Here is a 17,148-nt window from a genome sequence, read left to right on the forward strand (position 1 = left end):
AACAATGAGTTGAGCTGTATGTTCAGATAGGAAGGGTCGGACCTTTCTGATGTTGTAGAGTGCGAATCTGCAAGATCGAGCAGTTCTAGAAATGTGGTCAGAGAAGTTCAGTTGGTCATCAATCGTTACTCCAAGGCTTTTTACCATTTTGGATGCAGTGATGGTTGCTCCATCCATCTGGATTGAAAAGTTATGGTGAAGAGTCGAGTTGGCAGAAACTTCAAGCATTTCCGTTTTCGTGAGGTTAAGCTGGAGATGATGATCTTTCATCCAGTGTGAAATGTCTGACAGGCAGGCTGAAATGCGAGCTGGAACCGAGGGATCATCAGGGTGAAAAGAGAGGTATAGCTGGGTGTCATCAGCATAGCAGTGGTAGGAAAAACCATGTTTCTGGATGACTGTACCTAAAGATGCCGTGTAGATAGAGAAGAGAAGTGGCCCAAGAACAGAGCCCTGAGGTACCCCAGTGTTTGGATGCTGTAGTTTGGACACCTCTCCCCTCCACGACACCCTGAATGACCTGTACGAGAGGTAAGAACTGAACCATTGAACAGTGCCTGCGACGCCCAGTGACTCAAGCGTAGATAGCAGGATCTGGTGGTTTACAGTGTCAAAAGCAGCTGATAAATCCAGCAAGATGAGGACAGATGATTTAGAGTCTGCTTTAGCCAGTCTGAGATCCTCCACGACCGAGAGCAGGGCAGTCTCAGTTGAGTGGCCTTTCTTAAAGCCAGATTGCTTGTTGTCCATGAGGTTGTTTTAAGAAAGTAAGAAAGTCTAGGACTTGATTGAACACTACTTTCTCCAAAATCTTGACCATGAATGGAAGCAGGGATACCGGTCGGTAGTTTTCAAGTAGCGTTTGATCCAGGTTGGGTTTCTTTAGCAGTGGGGTTACCCTAGCCTGCTTAAATGAAGTAGGGAATAGACCAGAGTCAAGTTATATAAAGTCATATAAAGTTATATATATTATGGTAATTAATAATAATAATAATCTGGGAGAGGAAACATTTCGAATTATTAGTCAATATGGATATTTATTTATTCAAGTACGTATAATTATTTTCCTTTTATTTTTCAAGCAGATACTTCAGTTATGTGTAAATATGTGATTAATTTATAATGAAAATTTTATTTATTTGTAATAAATATTTTATACATGATGAACAAATGGCCTGGATATAAATGTGTGTGTTGTGTTTGCTCATCAGGTTTCAAAGGTTCCTGACTGCATGTTTTTTTTTTTTTGGTGATATGTGGAGCACACAACAAATATTGACGAGGCTCAGAGGTCTGCAGGACGGCCGACATTCTTCATTCTCTGTGTGTTTGTGTGTGTGTCTATGTGAAGGATTTTCTGCATTTTCTCCATGAAGACTTTGATTGTTCTCGGCATCCTGCTCTTTTCTCAGAGCTGGGCTTTCGAGTTTATTATTGATGGCGAATGGGAAAGTGAAATGGTAAGTTGGAAAGAGCAAACTGAGTGAAATGGAGATTAATTTATATACATGTGTTTTTTGATGTTTGTTGTGTGTGTTTGTGTTATTTTGTTAGTCAGGTCCTTTGGATCACCATCATGACTCTGGAAGATACAGGGTAAGTTGGTGTATTTATTTTCAATATTAAATTGAATGTGTTAAAATATTTTTTTTCTTTGTAAATGGATGCTAATAATTGTTGTCATCAAGGTGTTTAAGTTTTTTTTAAGTGTGATAATATGAGGACAGTGTCACTGAGGCCTTCATTGATTAGCATTGATCAAAGAGTGTAAGTCCAGGCTGTGTGTTCGTGTCACACTACTCGATTTTAAAAATATTTTTAGTTAGTTCTGTGTATTTAATTTGAGTTTTTAATAATTTCAGTCGTTTATCAAAAATTTTACAAAAAAAAAAGAATGAAAAAAATAATTATAATTATAAATAATAGTAAATTATATAAATATTTACATTTGCAAAAGTTTTAGTCTTGTTTAAATTAGGTAAACCTTATGTAAAATAAAGGTACACTTATAACCAACTCATACTGTGAATTTAAATGAATATTAATTGAATTTGCTTTTAATTTCTTTGTTCTTTTACTGATTTGAATTCCTAAGGATGATAATAAGCTTTTTATTTTATTTTATTTTATTTTACGTTTTAGTATTATTATTATTATTTCTTTTTTATTTGTTTTAAAATATTTTTTTTCCGTTTTGTTTTCAGATATTTGTAAAAAAAATCAAGTTTACATACATACATACATAACTTTACAAATATATTTGGTTTTGTTTTCAAAATACTGAATTCCTAAAAAAAGGAAGGGGGAAATACACGAAGCTAAGAAATCAAAGTTAGATACTTCAGAAAAGTTCTTTATTATTTTGATTATTTTAGTTGCATTTTTATGTTTACAATATTATGTGTTTTTTTTTTACTTATCTGACCTCCTGTGTAAGGCAATAAACAGTTTATTTCATTTGATTTTAATGTGATTTTTTATGTTCTTTAACCATTTTTTTGAGTAAAATAGATTTTAAATCCTTTTTTCTATTTTATAAAAATTTATGGAAATGGAAATGTCCAACATTAACCATTTATACAACTTAATTAACATCACATTATTTATTTAATAACATATATATATATATATATATATATATATATATATATATATATATATATATATATATATATATATATATATATATATATATATATATATATATATATATATATATAAAAATATATATATATATATAAAAAAAAATATATATATATATATATATGTGTGTGTGTGTGTGTGTGTGTGTGTGTGTGTGTGTGCGTGCGCGCGCGTGCGCGTGCGCGCGCGTTTGTGTGTATATATTCAGTCACTCATTTTCTGTCTTTTTATTTTTATATATGTAGAGAAACGTTTTGACCAGTGGAGAAGAAGAAGAGGATTTTGTGGTAATCATGCTCTTGTTGTTCCACTTTAATCTTATCTACTAATCGATTGACTTGTTTAAAGACACTACGGTTGTTGACTTCCCCGGTTCTACTTGTGCTAAATGTTTTTTTTTAATTATTGTATACATCTATTCATAGTCATTCATTTGTCATTTCTGTAACAAAGTAGTAAAATAATCCTGTCCAGCTATATATTTAAGGGATAATTTACACAAAAATGAAAAGGAGGAAAAATAAATACTCATTGGTTACAGAGATTCTCTTCAAAATAACAGAAAGAAAGAAACTCATGAAGGTTTGAAACAAGTAAAGGGTGAGTAAATGACAAAAGTTTTGGTGACCCATCTCTTTAAGCATAAGATAATATTTTTTAAATGATATAAAATCTAAATTATACCAAGAATTTTAAATGCAGTCCATATTTTCTTGTCTTTTCAAGAAATTGATACAGAAATTGACAAAGAAAATACTTTGAAATACCACGACCAAAGTGAAAAAAAATAATAATGGTTTGTAGTCAACAATGTGTTTGTGTTTTTGACATTAAACCTAACAAATGTAACAAAAATTTTAATCTAGAAAAGGACATTTTGTCAAGACAACCCATATATATTACAGTTCTAAAATCATTGCTAGGAAATTTACCTCATATAGTTTAATTAAAGTTGGCATGAAATGAAAATGTACAATGTTTATTTTGCTAGTTATTCTTTAGGTGAACAATTAATCTGTGCAAGGTAATCCACTTGTAAAAATGAAATGTTTTTGTAATCTTCAATCAAAGTTTGACCATTTGTTTCAGCCACAATATTCTTAACCACACCCCTCTTATACCATTATTTTGCTATGAGCGAATGATGCACAAAAAGAAACCCCCACCCCCTACTCAATATGTTGTTTCAGTTGGTACATCAAGTATATTACTGAAATAAAAGTCTTAACAACTTCTGGTTCATGCAGACATTAGCACTGATGATTCCATGTATGTTTTGGCTTCTGTTTGTTTGTGTGTGCAGGCAATACAGGGCAATGACATCACAGTGAAGAGCTATAAGGTGGAGAGCAAAATCACATCTCGCTTCGCTCACACCACAGTCAAGAGCTCAGTGGTCAACTCAGGCCTGAAGGCGCAGAGCATCGGCTTTAATGTGCAGATACCCAAACGAGCCTTCATCAACAACTTCACCATGTGAGAGCAGTAACACACAAACACACACAATACAAATACATGAACACATGCATGTTGGTATTGGTGGTTTACATGGACTTTCCATAGTAATGTATCCAACCCTCTCATGAAACCTGTGGCAAAATTTATGTCAAAAGACTCATAAAGTATGATTTGGAAGTACTTTGAATTACAAGGACGTCAGGCATGTTCTCATAAACCACAATAATAGAAAACATACTCATGTCATTAACAAAATGTCCTTGTAAACGACCAACAACCAGTAAACATGCACAAACATTGACACATACATGTATTTATTATTAAATAATGGGGCAAATGGAATGATTTTTGACAACAAATCTTATTTTGACACTTATTTTGGTAAAAAAAATGCTTTGAAAATTAAAAGAAAATTCAACAATACACTTTGGGTAAATTTACTACCCTTCCGTTATGTCCGTGGCTGTATTTTGCCCATTGACTTCCATTATAATGACATTTTTTGATTGCAAAGCCATGACACCATAATATAATCATGCATTCTTGATTGTTGCTGGTTTTCCCTGTTTGGAAGAGGTACTTTACCATTCTATCCTGTATTTTACCATTCTATCCCACTATCCCCCTATTTTCCTATATTTCTCCTGTAATTTTAATCTTTCTATGAAAAGTGAAAGCAGCATCAAAAAGCCAATCTCAAATGTGCAAGAGCAGTTCAAAACAATTATGCTTTCATTTAATATTGGCTTGAAACTACGTTGAAATGAATGTAAAAACAGCCGCATTCAATTCCTGTGCATCCTCCGAATCAGTCAATGCATAATGTTGCTGACTGACAGACTCAACACTTAAACTAACAAAAGGTTATGTTTAATTAGAATTTATGATCTCTGTTGAAGGCATTCGCCCCAACCTTCCCCATCATATTCCCTTTCTTTTCAATGGGATGGCGGGCCAAATCAAAGGTTACCGTGAGCCAACTTTGGCCCGCGAGCTCTAGTTTGGGCATCTCTGATTAAAAGGAATTGTTCACCCATAACTGAAAATTCTTTCATCATTTATTCACTCTTCACTTGTTCCAAACCTGTTTGAATTTCTTTGCTCCTCATTTTTTACACCAAAGAGGACATTTTGAAGAAAGCTAGAAGCCCATAAACATTGACTTGCCTAGTATTTGTTTTTTCTGCTATGGAAGTCAATGGTTAACAGGTTTCCAGCTTTAAAATATTCTTCAAAATATGTTCTTTTATTTTAAACAGAAAAAGGAAACTCATGAAGGTTTGGAACTATTTGACGGTGAGTAAATAGAGTAATTTTTTTTTATTTTGGGTAAACTATCCATTTAATGTCAAGCCTGATACACATATACACAAACATTAACACATGCACGGCCACACACATACTGTATACACATGAACTTTCATCAACTGGTGGCTGATTTTCAGGAATGTCAATGGGATAACATTCGTCGGGTCTGTGAAGGAGAAGACTGTCGCTCGAAACCTTTACGCTCAAGCAAGATCTCGTGGGAAAGCAGCTGGCATTGTCAGGTACAGCTTTCAGTTTGTGATTACATTACATCACTACTGTCTATTCAGATTCCCTTGTCCTGTCCTGCATTTGTGTTTAGTGTATGTAAAACACAACAAAAAACTGGTATGTTTAAATATGCAAAGAAGGCATTGTTTAAAAATTTCTTCTTTTTACATAAAATGTTTTTAGAGGAGAGATTTCGGGAATCTCTTTTTTTATCATTCCATAATTCAGCAAAAAGACCCTCAGCTTTTAGTTCGTCTATCATTCAGATTTTCTTGTTCTTTCCTGCTTTTGTGTTTTGTGGATGACCAGCATTTTTAGGGGACTTGAATGAGTTAACATCAATGTAAAGATCAAATTTAGTAGAAATCAGAGATTTGGATTGGCCAACTTTTCTTGGTTTGACTGAAAAGATCGTCATCACTTTAGCCTTTATTTGGACAAGCTGCAGTTGGAGGGTTTGAGTCACTTCAATATTGTTTAATATTTCAGAAAAAGTCCATTAAATCTTCTTTCAAAGCAACATATTCACATTTAGATAGATAGATAGATAGATAGATAGATAGATAGATAGATAGATAGATAGATAGATAGATAGATAGATAGATAGATAGATAGATAGATAGATAGATAGATAGATAGATAGATAGATAGATAGATAGATAGGTAGGTAGGTAGGTAGGTAGGTAGGCAGGCAGGCAGGCAGACAGGCAGACAGATAGATAGACAGATAGATTTTAGCTATATATTTAGTCATTTAATTATGTTTTCCATTCATTCATTTATTCGTTTCCCTTTAAGGACTAACTCTCAAGCAATGGAGACGTTTCGGACAGAAGTGCATGTTCCTGCAGGCAGTAAAGTGGAGTTTGAGCTGCACTATCAGGAGCTGATGCAGAGGAAGCTTGGCATTTACCAGCACACATTACATATTCAGCCTGGACGCCTGGTCCCCCAGTTGCAGGTCATTCTCTCACACACGCACGCATGCACGCACACCTGTATACATGGTTTACAGCAACACACACACACCTGTATACATGGTTTACAGCAACACTCCATAAGGGTATTACGTTTTATACTTAAAAAAAAAAATGCTTATATGGCTCAACACCTAAACCCAACCCTTACAGGAAACCTGACAAATTTGGAATTTCAAAAGGCCCAAAAGTATTTTGAAATACAGAGAGATTAGGTGGACACAACTAGGTCAAACCCATGTCATTATACAAACGTGTGTCTCTGTAAACCACATAAACCTGCTCACACACACACATATCACAAACATTTGTTTTACTATCTTAGTAAGAACATTGCATAGACCTTCATTGTTTAAATATCTGTTTAATGATGCATTCTATGGTGTGTCTACTGCTTTATGTGTGCACTTGGATGGGTTAAATTCATTCATTCATTCATTCATTCATTTTCCTTTGGCTTAGTCCCTTATTTATCAGGGGTCGCCACAGCAAATTGAAACGGCAACTATTCCGGCATTTATTTTTACGCAGCGGATGACCTTCCAGCCACAACCCAGTACTGGGAAATACTCCAATTCACCTATATCACATGTCTTTGGACTGTGGGGATGGGTTAAATGTAGAGCACAAATTCAGTGGGATCCGAGTGACAAAAAAAATTCAATTGCGATATGTAAACAATAGGGGCCATTTATACAACACTTTTTTTTTTCATCTTTTTAAGTGCACTACTTGTTCATTGATTTTTAAAAAAAAATGTAAACTAGCTTGATGGACATGTATGATTGTTATTCTTGTGTTTTTAAGTGCAGTGCACATGACAGCGCCATGCAGCGCCACTCATCAATGTCAGTTTCAAAGCATTGGACCAATAAGAACTCTGAGCTCTCAACTTCTGTTTACAGTAGCAAGTAGTCATGACAACTGTTTTATTAGATGTTGGCAGAGGCAGTGCTTTTTTCAAAAAACATTCCTGAGCGCTGCCAAAGCCTATAAAAGGGAAGCCTAAAATCATTAGCCTAAAAAGTATTAACAGCTAATGCAAGTGCTGCTTTATTGGCAGTACATAGGGAAGGAGACTAAAAAGACATGCTTCACCTGACCAAGTTAGCATTAAAGGGTTTCCAATGGTAAGTATTACAGGTATTTTCATCTCCCTTATAGTAAGACGATCGCTGGCACTGTGTCTTACATTCTATTAACGCAAAGACACTTTTTGTGTGAGTGGCCCCTTATAGTTCTTTATAACTATGCTAACCTAAAAATCTATTTAAAACACAACATAAGGTTTTTGGTGAGATGTAACTAGTTCTACATAAAGCAGCAGTTTAAGGACAAAAATAAATACAAATGTCTTAAAATTAAGATCTGGGTTAGTGTTAGAGATAGCGATATTATTCTACATCTACTGTTTTTAAGTGGGTTACTGTAACATATGCTCAGTAACAGACATTGAATATTAATCCGAAAATAATCCACTCTGCATCGTAGCTACATCATCATATCGGATCATGTCATAAACTGACTTGTCTGCTGGTTTATGGTGATTGTGTCTCCTCAGGTTGACGTGTATATATTTGAGCCCAAAGGTATCAAGTTTGTCACAGCTCCAAACACACTGGGAGATCAGTTTGAAGACCTGACCACAATCACCCACACTAAAGAAAAAGCCCACGTTGTGTTCAAACCAACTCTGCAGCAACAGCGCAAGTGTGAAAACTGCACAGAGAGTGCAGTGGATGGGGTTTTCACCGTCACCTATGATGTGGAGAGAGAGAGCAATGCTGGAGAACTTCAGGTGAGGATTTTATCTTATGGCAATTTTTTCTCAAATTCATATTTTAGATATTCATTTAGCTTTTGTAAATAGAATTTGTATGAAACCTATTATACACCACCAGTTAAAAGTTTCAAATAATAATGTTTTTTTTTTCTTCTTGTTCAGGAACTAATTCGAAAGTGCCATGTTTACATTCATTTTTAGACAACAAAATACCAATGGTTTATTTTTAGAAGAGTTAAGAAATCAATACTTAGTGGAATAATCCAGATTTTTTATTTTTTTATTTTTTTTTATCACAGCAAAGAAAAGCGTTTGTTATTCTGACCAATTGTCATTATGGATGAAAAGCTACTCTAAATGACAATATTGTTGTAGAAATTTTGAAGAAATGTTGTCAGAACTTATAGAATAAAACAATGATTAAAATTGTAGTCCGATTTACTTAAACTCATACCTAAAAAATCAAATAAGTCTTAAGAAACTCACAACAAAATGTAGCTACTTTTTATAGCATATTAAAACATATTTTTTTTATAAATCTGAAAGCAAACACTTATGAGTACCTAATAATTACATATAGTATAAATATATATATATAATATATATATATATACAGTTGTTGAAGTCAGAATTATTAGCCCCCCTTTGAGATATGTATATATATATATATATATATATATATATATATATATATATATATATATATATATATATATATATATATATATATATATGTTTCCTAAATTATGTTTAACTGAGCAAGGAAATTTTCACAGTATGTCTGATAATATTTTCTTCTGGAGAAAGTCATATTTGTTTTATTTTGGCTAGAATAAAAGCAGTTTTTAAAAATTTTTATAAAACATTTTAAGGCCCCTTTAAGCTATATTAAAGCCCCTTTAAGCTATATATATATATATATATATATATTGGATTGTATACAGGACAAACCATCGTTATTCAATACTTGCCCAATTACCCTAAACCCCCTAGTTAACCTATTAACCTAGTTAAGCCTTTAAATGTCACTTTAAGCTGGATAGAAGTGTTTTAAATCATTCATTCATTTTCTTTTCGGCTTAGTCCCTTTATTAATCTGGGGTCGCCACAGCGGAATGAACTACCAACTTATCCAGCATATGTTTCATGTAGCGGATGCCCTTCCAGCTGCAACCCATCTCTGGGAAATATCCATACACCCATTCACAATTTAGCCTACCCAATTCACCTGTACCACATGTCTTTGGACTGTGGGGGAAACCGGAGCACCCGGAGGAAACCCACTCGAACGTAGGGAGAACATGCAAACTCCACACTGAAACGCCAACTGACCCAGCCGAGGCTCGAACCAGTGACCTTCTTGCTGTGAGGCGACAGTGTCTTGAAAAATATCCTGTAAAATATTATTTTCTGTCATCATGGCAGTTAAAATAAATCAGTTATTAGAAATGTGTTATTAAAACTATTATGTTTATAAATGTGTTGAAAAAAAATCTTCTCTCCGTTAAACAGAAATTGGAGAAAATAATAAAGGGGGAATAATAATTTAGGGGGGCTAATAATTCTGACTTGAACCGAATAGCTCTTTCTTTATAAGATATTATAATATTATTAATTTATTTTTTGCAATTCCAAGCTTAAATCTCACAATTCTGACTTAGTTTTATGAATTGTGTAGTATGCCTTACTCTATTGCTAGTGCACACTCTATTGTTTCCCTCAGGTGTCTGATGGCCATTTTGTCCAATTCTTTGCTCCTTCTGATCTCACTCCTCTTTCCAAAAACATCGTTTTTGTGATTGATGTGAGTGGCAGCATGTGGGGACTCAAGATGAAGCAGGTATGGATGACTTTACTCAAAGTAAAGTTATAATATAATTATCTCTCATCCATATAGTTCATTGAAGTTTCAGTGTAGAAGCGCCGCCTTGTGGAAGCAGAGGAAACTATATTTGGTTGTATCAAATCTCCATTGTTAACACCATGTGGTCATCAAGTAAACTGCAGGACATTTTAAATTAGACCTCATTTACAGCAGGTGAAAATAGGGTAAATGTTTCCCAAAGAATTGCAGACATTTTAATTTTTTTAAAGATTTTTTGTATGTGAGTTTGAATATGCAAATGAGGCATTGTTTTATGAAGCATGTTCTAATTCGCATACATTTGTAGCACAAAAATCTGAACATTGGAGGAAATTAGGTTTTTTAACATATTAGAATTAAATAATTTATTCAGACTTTAGTGTGAGAATTTATTTTTATCACTCTATAATTCAGAAAATAAAACAAACAGCCCACCGCCAGGCAAATTATGTATGGACACATCCCTCTGCAAAAACTGGTAGAATATAGATATGAATAAAGCAAGTTTGATTTTATGCTAGAGCTGCCGAAGTGGAGATTCCTCATCAGAGAAAAAAATACATATTGTATTTAAAGTAAACAGACAAATTGGAAAAGTATTATAAGAAAAGGCTTTAAAAGTCTATTTTGGATGATTTCCTACTGTTAGACTGTGAAAAAAAAACACATCATGTAAAGCCAAAAAGCACACAATCGCAAAATTGACATCTTTTTTGCAGAAAGTCCTTGCCTTTAAACTCATTTCTGATCATATTATACATTATTTTTCATTTACTGATTTGTTACTGAAGTACCTAATTAGAAATTACAAAAATAACTTTACAAAATGTGAACTAAATAAATAAGCTACTTTGCACATCACACTATGTCATCAAAGCTAACAATTTAGCTTAGCCTATTATCTTAGCATAATTTGAACTGGTTATGAAAAGCTCTTTCGGCAGGCTACATTTGTGTGCAGGTTTGTTTGAACACAGATACTTCTGCTTTACTTTAAACCGTGAAAAATCCTTGTCTTGTTTTGTAGACCGTGGAGGCGATGAAGGCTATACTGGACGATCTGTCAAATGACGACTACTTTAGCATTATAGATTTTAATCACAATGTTCGTTGCTGGAGTGAAGATTTGGTCCAGGCTTCCTCAATCCAGGTGGATGAAGCTAAGAAATACATCCAAAATATCAAACCTAATGGAGGTGAGGGAGACTGTTTTTTTATATTGATTGAATTAAAATCAATAAAATGAAAACATGTAAACCAAAACTACAAAACGTACCAAATGTACACTAAATGTAAATGCACACAGAATACTTATTTGATAATAAGCTTTACATATGACATAATTTGACCTTTGTATTTATGTTTTTTCCACATATTTCAGACTGTTTGTCAAACTCGGAATTGTCTAAATTTTGAGAGTCTATAAACGTTCCATTGCAAGCAGTAGTACCTTTTTTGCAGGTTTTAGGCTCTCAAAATCTCAGACTTTTTGTCAGTTTTAAATTGCAGGATATAAACTAGTGTATGTCCTTTCATGCTCTAGATGACAGTAAAATAAAAATGTCATAATCAGTACCATATTTCCCACCCCAGAACATTACAATTGTTGAGTTTTAAATAAATATAATTTTTTTTTCAATATTTAGGGAAAACTCACCATTTGTCTTTGTTTTTGAGCAAATATGAAACTGATTATGCCATTTTAAATTGGGAAGAAATGTTATCAGACCTTTTATAGAATAAAATCTGAATATTTTAAATGAAACCCACACCTAATTAATGCAGTAAATGATTGACCTTTTGATTGACTTATTTCTGCAACAGATTAAAAACCTTTTTTCACACATTTCAGATTTTTTTTTTTCAAACTCTGAATTGTCTGAATTTTGAGAGGCTATGAGAGGCTTCCATTGCAAGCAGTAGTACAATTATTTTTTTTAAATCATGACAAAAGTAAGATTTTTGCAGGTTTTAGGCTCTCAAAATCTCAGACTTTTTGTCATCTTTAAATTGCAAGATATAAACTAGAATATAAACTTGCAGTTTTGACCAATTGTCATTTCATGCTCTAGATGACTGTAGAATAAAATAAAAATGTCATAATCAGTAACATATTTCCCACCATTTTTATAGACCATTTTGATTGACTTATTTCTGCAACAGAATAAAATAAGTTCTTTCAATTCAATTCCCCTTTATTTGTATAGCGCGTTTACAATGTAGATTGTGTCAAAAAAGCTTCACATAGAAGATCATAGTAAATTGAAACAGTGTCAGTTCAGTTTTCAGAGTTTAAGTTTAGTTCAGTTTAGCTCAGTTCAGTGTGGTTTAATAATCACTACTGAGAGTCCAAAAACTGAAGAGCAAATCCAACGATGCGCAGCTCTACAGATCCCGAACCATGCAAGCCAGTGGCGACAGCGGTGAGGTAAAAACTGCACCAATTGGTCGGCGCCAATAGCCTAATGGTTAGCGCGTCGACACATGGCACCGAGGTGCACACGGTGACCCGAGTTCAATTCCCGGCTCAAGGTCCTTTGCCGGCCCTTACCCTCTCTCTGCTCCCCATACCTTCCTGTCTGTAAATCTCCACTCTCCTATCAAAAATAAAGGTGAAAACCCCTAAAAAAAACTGCTCCAATTGGTGAAAGTAAAGATTCAAAAAAACCTTGAGAGAAACCAGGCTCAGTTGGGCACAACCATTTCTCCTACGTCTTGTGCAGAGCTGCAGTCTAGGTGCTGGAGAAGCTGGACGTCAGCGAGACTCGTCTGTCCCCAGAGCCTCACAGGAATCAGTCTCATGCTCTCCACTTCTCCATGACCACCACAGCAGCTGCTTAGGATTTTCCACACATTTCGGAATAATCTTTTTTTTTTAACTCTGAATTGACAGAATTTTGAGAGACTATTTTTTTCTATTGCATTTCCAAAATTTGAATTTTAAACTGAAAAAAAAAACATTTTACTTGAATAAATAAATTGTAAAGATGCACTTATATCAATTTTTAGACAACATAATATCGATGATGTAACTTCAGAATTTGATGAAATCTTGCTATTTTTTTGAGGGAGAGCAACAAATTATGATATTTATTTTTTATTTTATATTAGTAAGAAATGCACTAAAGAAATGGCTTTTGTTGCTTGTTCAAACTACTTATTTAAAGTGAATTGAAGCAACACAACTCTTTAATCTTTAAATAAAAACCCAGCATTTTACAGTGTGTCATCTGAAGCTTATAAAATAATATATGAATATTTTAATTGAAACTCACACCTAATAAATCTAGTAAATGATAGATTTTTACAGAACATGTCAATTTTGTTTTTTACTCAAATAAATTAGAACATTTCTTTACCGTTTGCTTGTTTGACTCCAGGCACCAACATCAATGAGGCTTTACTGCGAGCGATTCAGATGCTGATCAGAGCATCCCATCAGGGTCTGATCGACTCTCGCTCGGTCTCTATGATCATCCTTGTGTCAGATGGAGATCCAACAGTCGGTAAGACCAAATACCAAGTTTTCTTTTTGCCCACATGGAGTTTTCTGTAAACAAATCTACTCTTCGTCTCTTCACAACTTGTTTAGGCGAAATAAAGCTGAGCACTATTCAGAAAAATGTGAAACGTGTCATGAAAGAGGAGTTTTCCCTGTTCTCTCTTGGAATCGGTTTCGATGTTGACTTCGACTTTTTGGAGCGAATCGCTATGGACAACAGAGGCATCGCCCAGAGGATTTATGCCAACCAAAATGCCGCAGAGCAGTTAAAGGTGCAGTATATGTTTGTTTTTCCTAAGTGGAGACAAGTACAGGGTGGGCCATTTATATGGATACACCTTAATAAAATGGGAATGGTTGGTGGTATTAACGTCCTGTTTGTGGCACATTAGTATATGTGAGAGGGCAAACTTTTCAAGATGGGTGGTGACCGTGGTGGCCATTTTGAAGTCGCCATCTTGGATCCAACTTTTGTTTTTCAATAGGAAAAGGGTCATGTGACATTAAATTTATTGGGAATTCCACAAGAAAAACAATGTTGTGCTTGGTTTTAACGTAACTTTATTCTTTCAAGAGCCCCCTCACATATACTAATGTGCCACAAACAGGACGTTAATATCACCAACCATTCCCATTTTATTAAGGTGTATCCATATAAATGGCCCACCCTGTAGTAATACTTTTTGATTGGTTGATTTTCCTTTTTTTCTGACAAATAGCACACTTGCTAACTCCACCCACAGTTTTCTGCCCTTGTGTCACTTCTTGTTTCACCGTCTCTTGATTGTTCCTTATTCTGCTACATAATTATATATATTTTATATATATGCAATATTTTCACTTTTCTTGTCAAATGTATAGTTTCTAGTGGAAATTTGAGGAAAGATGACCCAATAAATAATGATTATCAATATTATGATAACTTTTAATACATTATAAATAGTTTATAAATACATTATAAATAGTCAGACATGACAATCCTTTTGCAAATATAAATGCAGTGGTACAATCTGAGAAATGCATAAACAAACAAACAAAAAAAAACATCTGTTTGGTATTCTTACTTGACTAATCTAGGCAATATATTGTTCAAGACTACTTAATTGTCAATAAAAGTCACTTTTGTTGTAAAATTACAACATAAAAGGAAGCAATAGCCAAAGTGCTCAGAGCCAAAGTGCACAGAGTTCAAAATAACGGGAAAACACACATTAATCATGTGCTATGGACAAAGGCACATTTATACTGTATTAGAATACAATATACAATACTATACAGTATATACTGCTCAAAAAATAAAGGGATATATATATACAGCTGAAGTCAGAATTATTAGCCTCCCTGTTTATTTTTTTCCCCAATTTCTGTTTAATGGAGAGAAGTTTTTTTCACATTTCTAAACTTAATAGTTTTAATAACTCTTTTCTAATAACTGATTTCTTTTATCTTTGCCATGATGGCAGTAACTAATATTTTACTAGATATTTTTCAAGACACTTCTATACAGCTTAAAGTGACATTTAAAGGCTTAACTAGGTCAATTAGTTAATCGCACAGTCAGTCGCACAATTTTCTTCAATTCTGAATTTGATCTGATATTTTACAAGCGTTTTTTTTTTTCTCCTAATGCAAATTCAGAGATTATTTTCAAAAAAGATTTTTTATACCATTAGAGATGGATATTACATTATAATATAATAGGTATACATATAATTTCTTTCAAAAATTACAAGTTCCTGATTCCTAAAAAAAAGGTGAGCACTGAAGTACATGCTTACTGAAAATTATGCTTTTTATTTTTTTATTTTTAGATGCATTTCTTCTGGGTCCAAATTCATTACAAGCGTTCATTTTTAAACCTAATATGTTTACTTGTGAAGCACTAACAAAATTATTTAGTGAAACTCCCTAACAGTCTACAGACCCCTTAGAAAACATTTGAAGGTGTCCAGACTCCAGTTCAAAAACCACTTTACAGAACTACCCTTGATTGTGTCTCTATGGTTTTAATAGAGGTTTAAACATTAGAGCAATTCCAGCATTATGGATGTTACTTTTGCAGTAAAAACTCAAAACATAAATTCACAGAGAAAGTCTATGTAAATGTTATATTGAAACATCTGATTATATTTTCCAGAAAAACTGACCACAGAGTTAAGGAATCAGAAAAATATCAATCTGTAAACATGTTTTGTACTTTAAATGAGGAAAATAAACATGCATTATGGATGTGACGAAAAAAGTACGTGAGTTTGCAATATACAGCATACTTTGTAGAAATTCTAATCAAAAGGATAATAGTTTGCTCGCTATAGAACAACCATGATTGATTTTATTTTATTTCATATTTTTGCATGGAGGTGACATCTATCCGTTATGTATGTGACAGATGTGAAACTGCCACTTCTGTCATTTTGGTAAATCAAATATAATAGTTTACTATAATACTTTAATAGTTTAAAATACTTTAAAATACTTGCTTACAACAAAAACTTCCGTATTTTGGTGAATTTAATTTTTTTATGGTAAGGTTGACATTTGCATGGAATTGCTCATTAGCTGACAGTGTTCATATATGCTACCAGTTTATGGTAAAAATGTCAGAGGTATTCAAAGTAATTCAAATATTTGTCATCATATGAGTAAAGATATCCTGATTCACCTTGTAACTCTATCATAATCTAAACAGTTGTCTCCTTTAAGTCTGTTTTTCTTAAGAATATCTTTAGAAACAGCTAATATAAAGTTATGTGAATGACACTTCAGTTTTTTAAGCTTTTTTTTTGTTAATTCCTCTTCTTTTTCCTCTTTCTCCAGACATTCTACAGTCAGGTTTCGTCTCCTCTCCTGAGGACCATCACCATTCATTTCCCTGAAAACACAGTGAATAACGTTACTCAGAATCGTTTTGACAAATTCTTCAGCGGTTCTGAGCTGATAGTGGCTGGAAAACTCCAACCATCAGACCTTACCACACTGCAGAGCTTCATCACCGCCTCTGCTGTGAGCCTCATACCACATTTGTGTTACATTTTCAAAAATACAGGGACACTTGTACAAAAATAAAAGGATAAGGGAGTGAAGATTGCTTTATGTACAATGGGGACGGATTATACATTATAAATAATATTTGACTAGATATTTTTCAAGACACTTCTATACAGCTTAAAGTGACATTTAAAGGCTTAACTAAGTTAATTAGGTTAACTAGGCAGGTTAGGGTAATTAGGCAAGTTATTGTATAACGATGGTTTGTTTAGTAGACTCAAAAATAATTAGCCTAAAGGGGCTAATAATTTTGACCTTAAAATGGTTCATGAAAAATTAAAAACTGCTTTTATTCTAGCCAAAATAAAACAAATCAAACTTTCTCCAGAAGAAA

At 33.5% G+C, this 17,148-nt stretch overlaps 1 protein-coding gene across 1 annotated transcript in view; it reads left to right on the forward strand.

Annotated features, from left to right (window-relative positions):
* Positions 1-1,273: 1,273 nt before the first annotated feature.
* Positions 1,274-17,148, forward strand: part of itih2 (inter-alpha-trypsin inhibitor heavy chain 2) — a 36,380-nt gene continuing 20,505 nt past the window's right edge. The window contains exons 1-12 of the mRNA XM_056455515.1: positions 1,274-1,460; positions 1,555-1,596; positions 2,889-2,930; positions 3,947-4,119; positions 5,547-5,651; positions 6,439-6,601; positions 8,179-8,415; positions 10,124-10,240; positions 11,292-11,460; positions 13,645-13,770; positions 13,857-14,038; positions 16,584-16,769. Of these exons, the coding sequence (XP_056311490.1) occupies positions 1,371-1,460; positions 1,555-1,596; positions 2,889-2,930; positions 3,947-4,119; positions 5,547-5,651; positions 6,439-6,601; positions 8,179-8,415; positions 10,124-10,240; positions 11,292-11,460; positions 13,645-13,770; positions 13,857-14,038; positions 16,584-16,769 (1,632 nt within the window). The 5' untranslated portion in view covers positions 1,274-1,370. The remainder of the gene's footprint in view (positions 1,461-1,554; positions 1,597-2,888; positions 2,931-3,946; positions 4,120-5,546; positions 5,652-6,438; positions 6,602-8,178; positions 8,416-10,123; positions 10,241-11,291; positions 11,461-13,644; positions 13,771-13,856; positions 14,039-16,583; positions 16,770-17,148) is intronic.

Source organism: Danio aesculapii, chromosome 4 (assembly GCF_903798145.1).
Source record: "Danio aesculapii chromosome 4, fDanAes4.1, whole genome shotgun sequence".
NCBI lineage: Eukaryota > Metazoa > Chordata > Actinopteri > Cypriniformes > Danionidae > Danio > Danio aesculapii.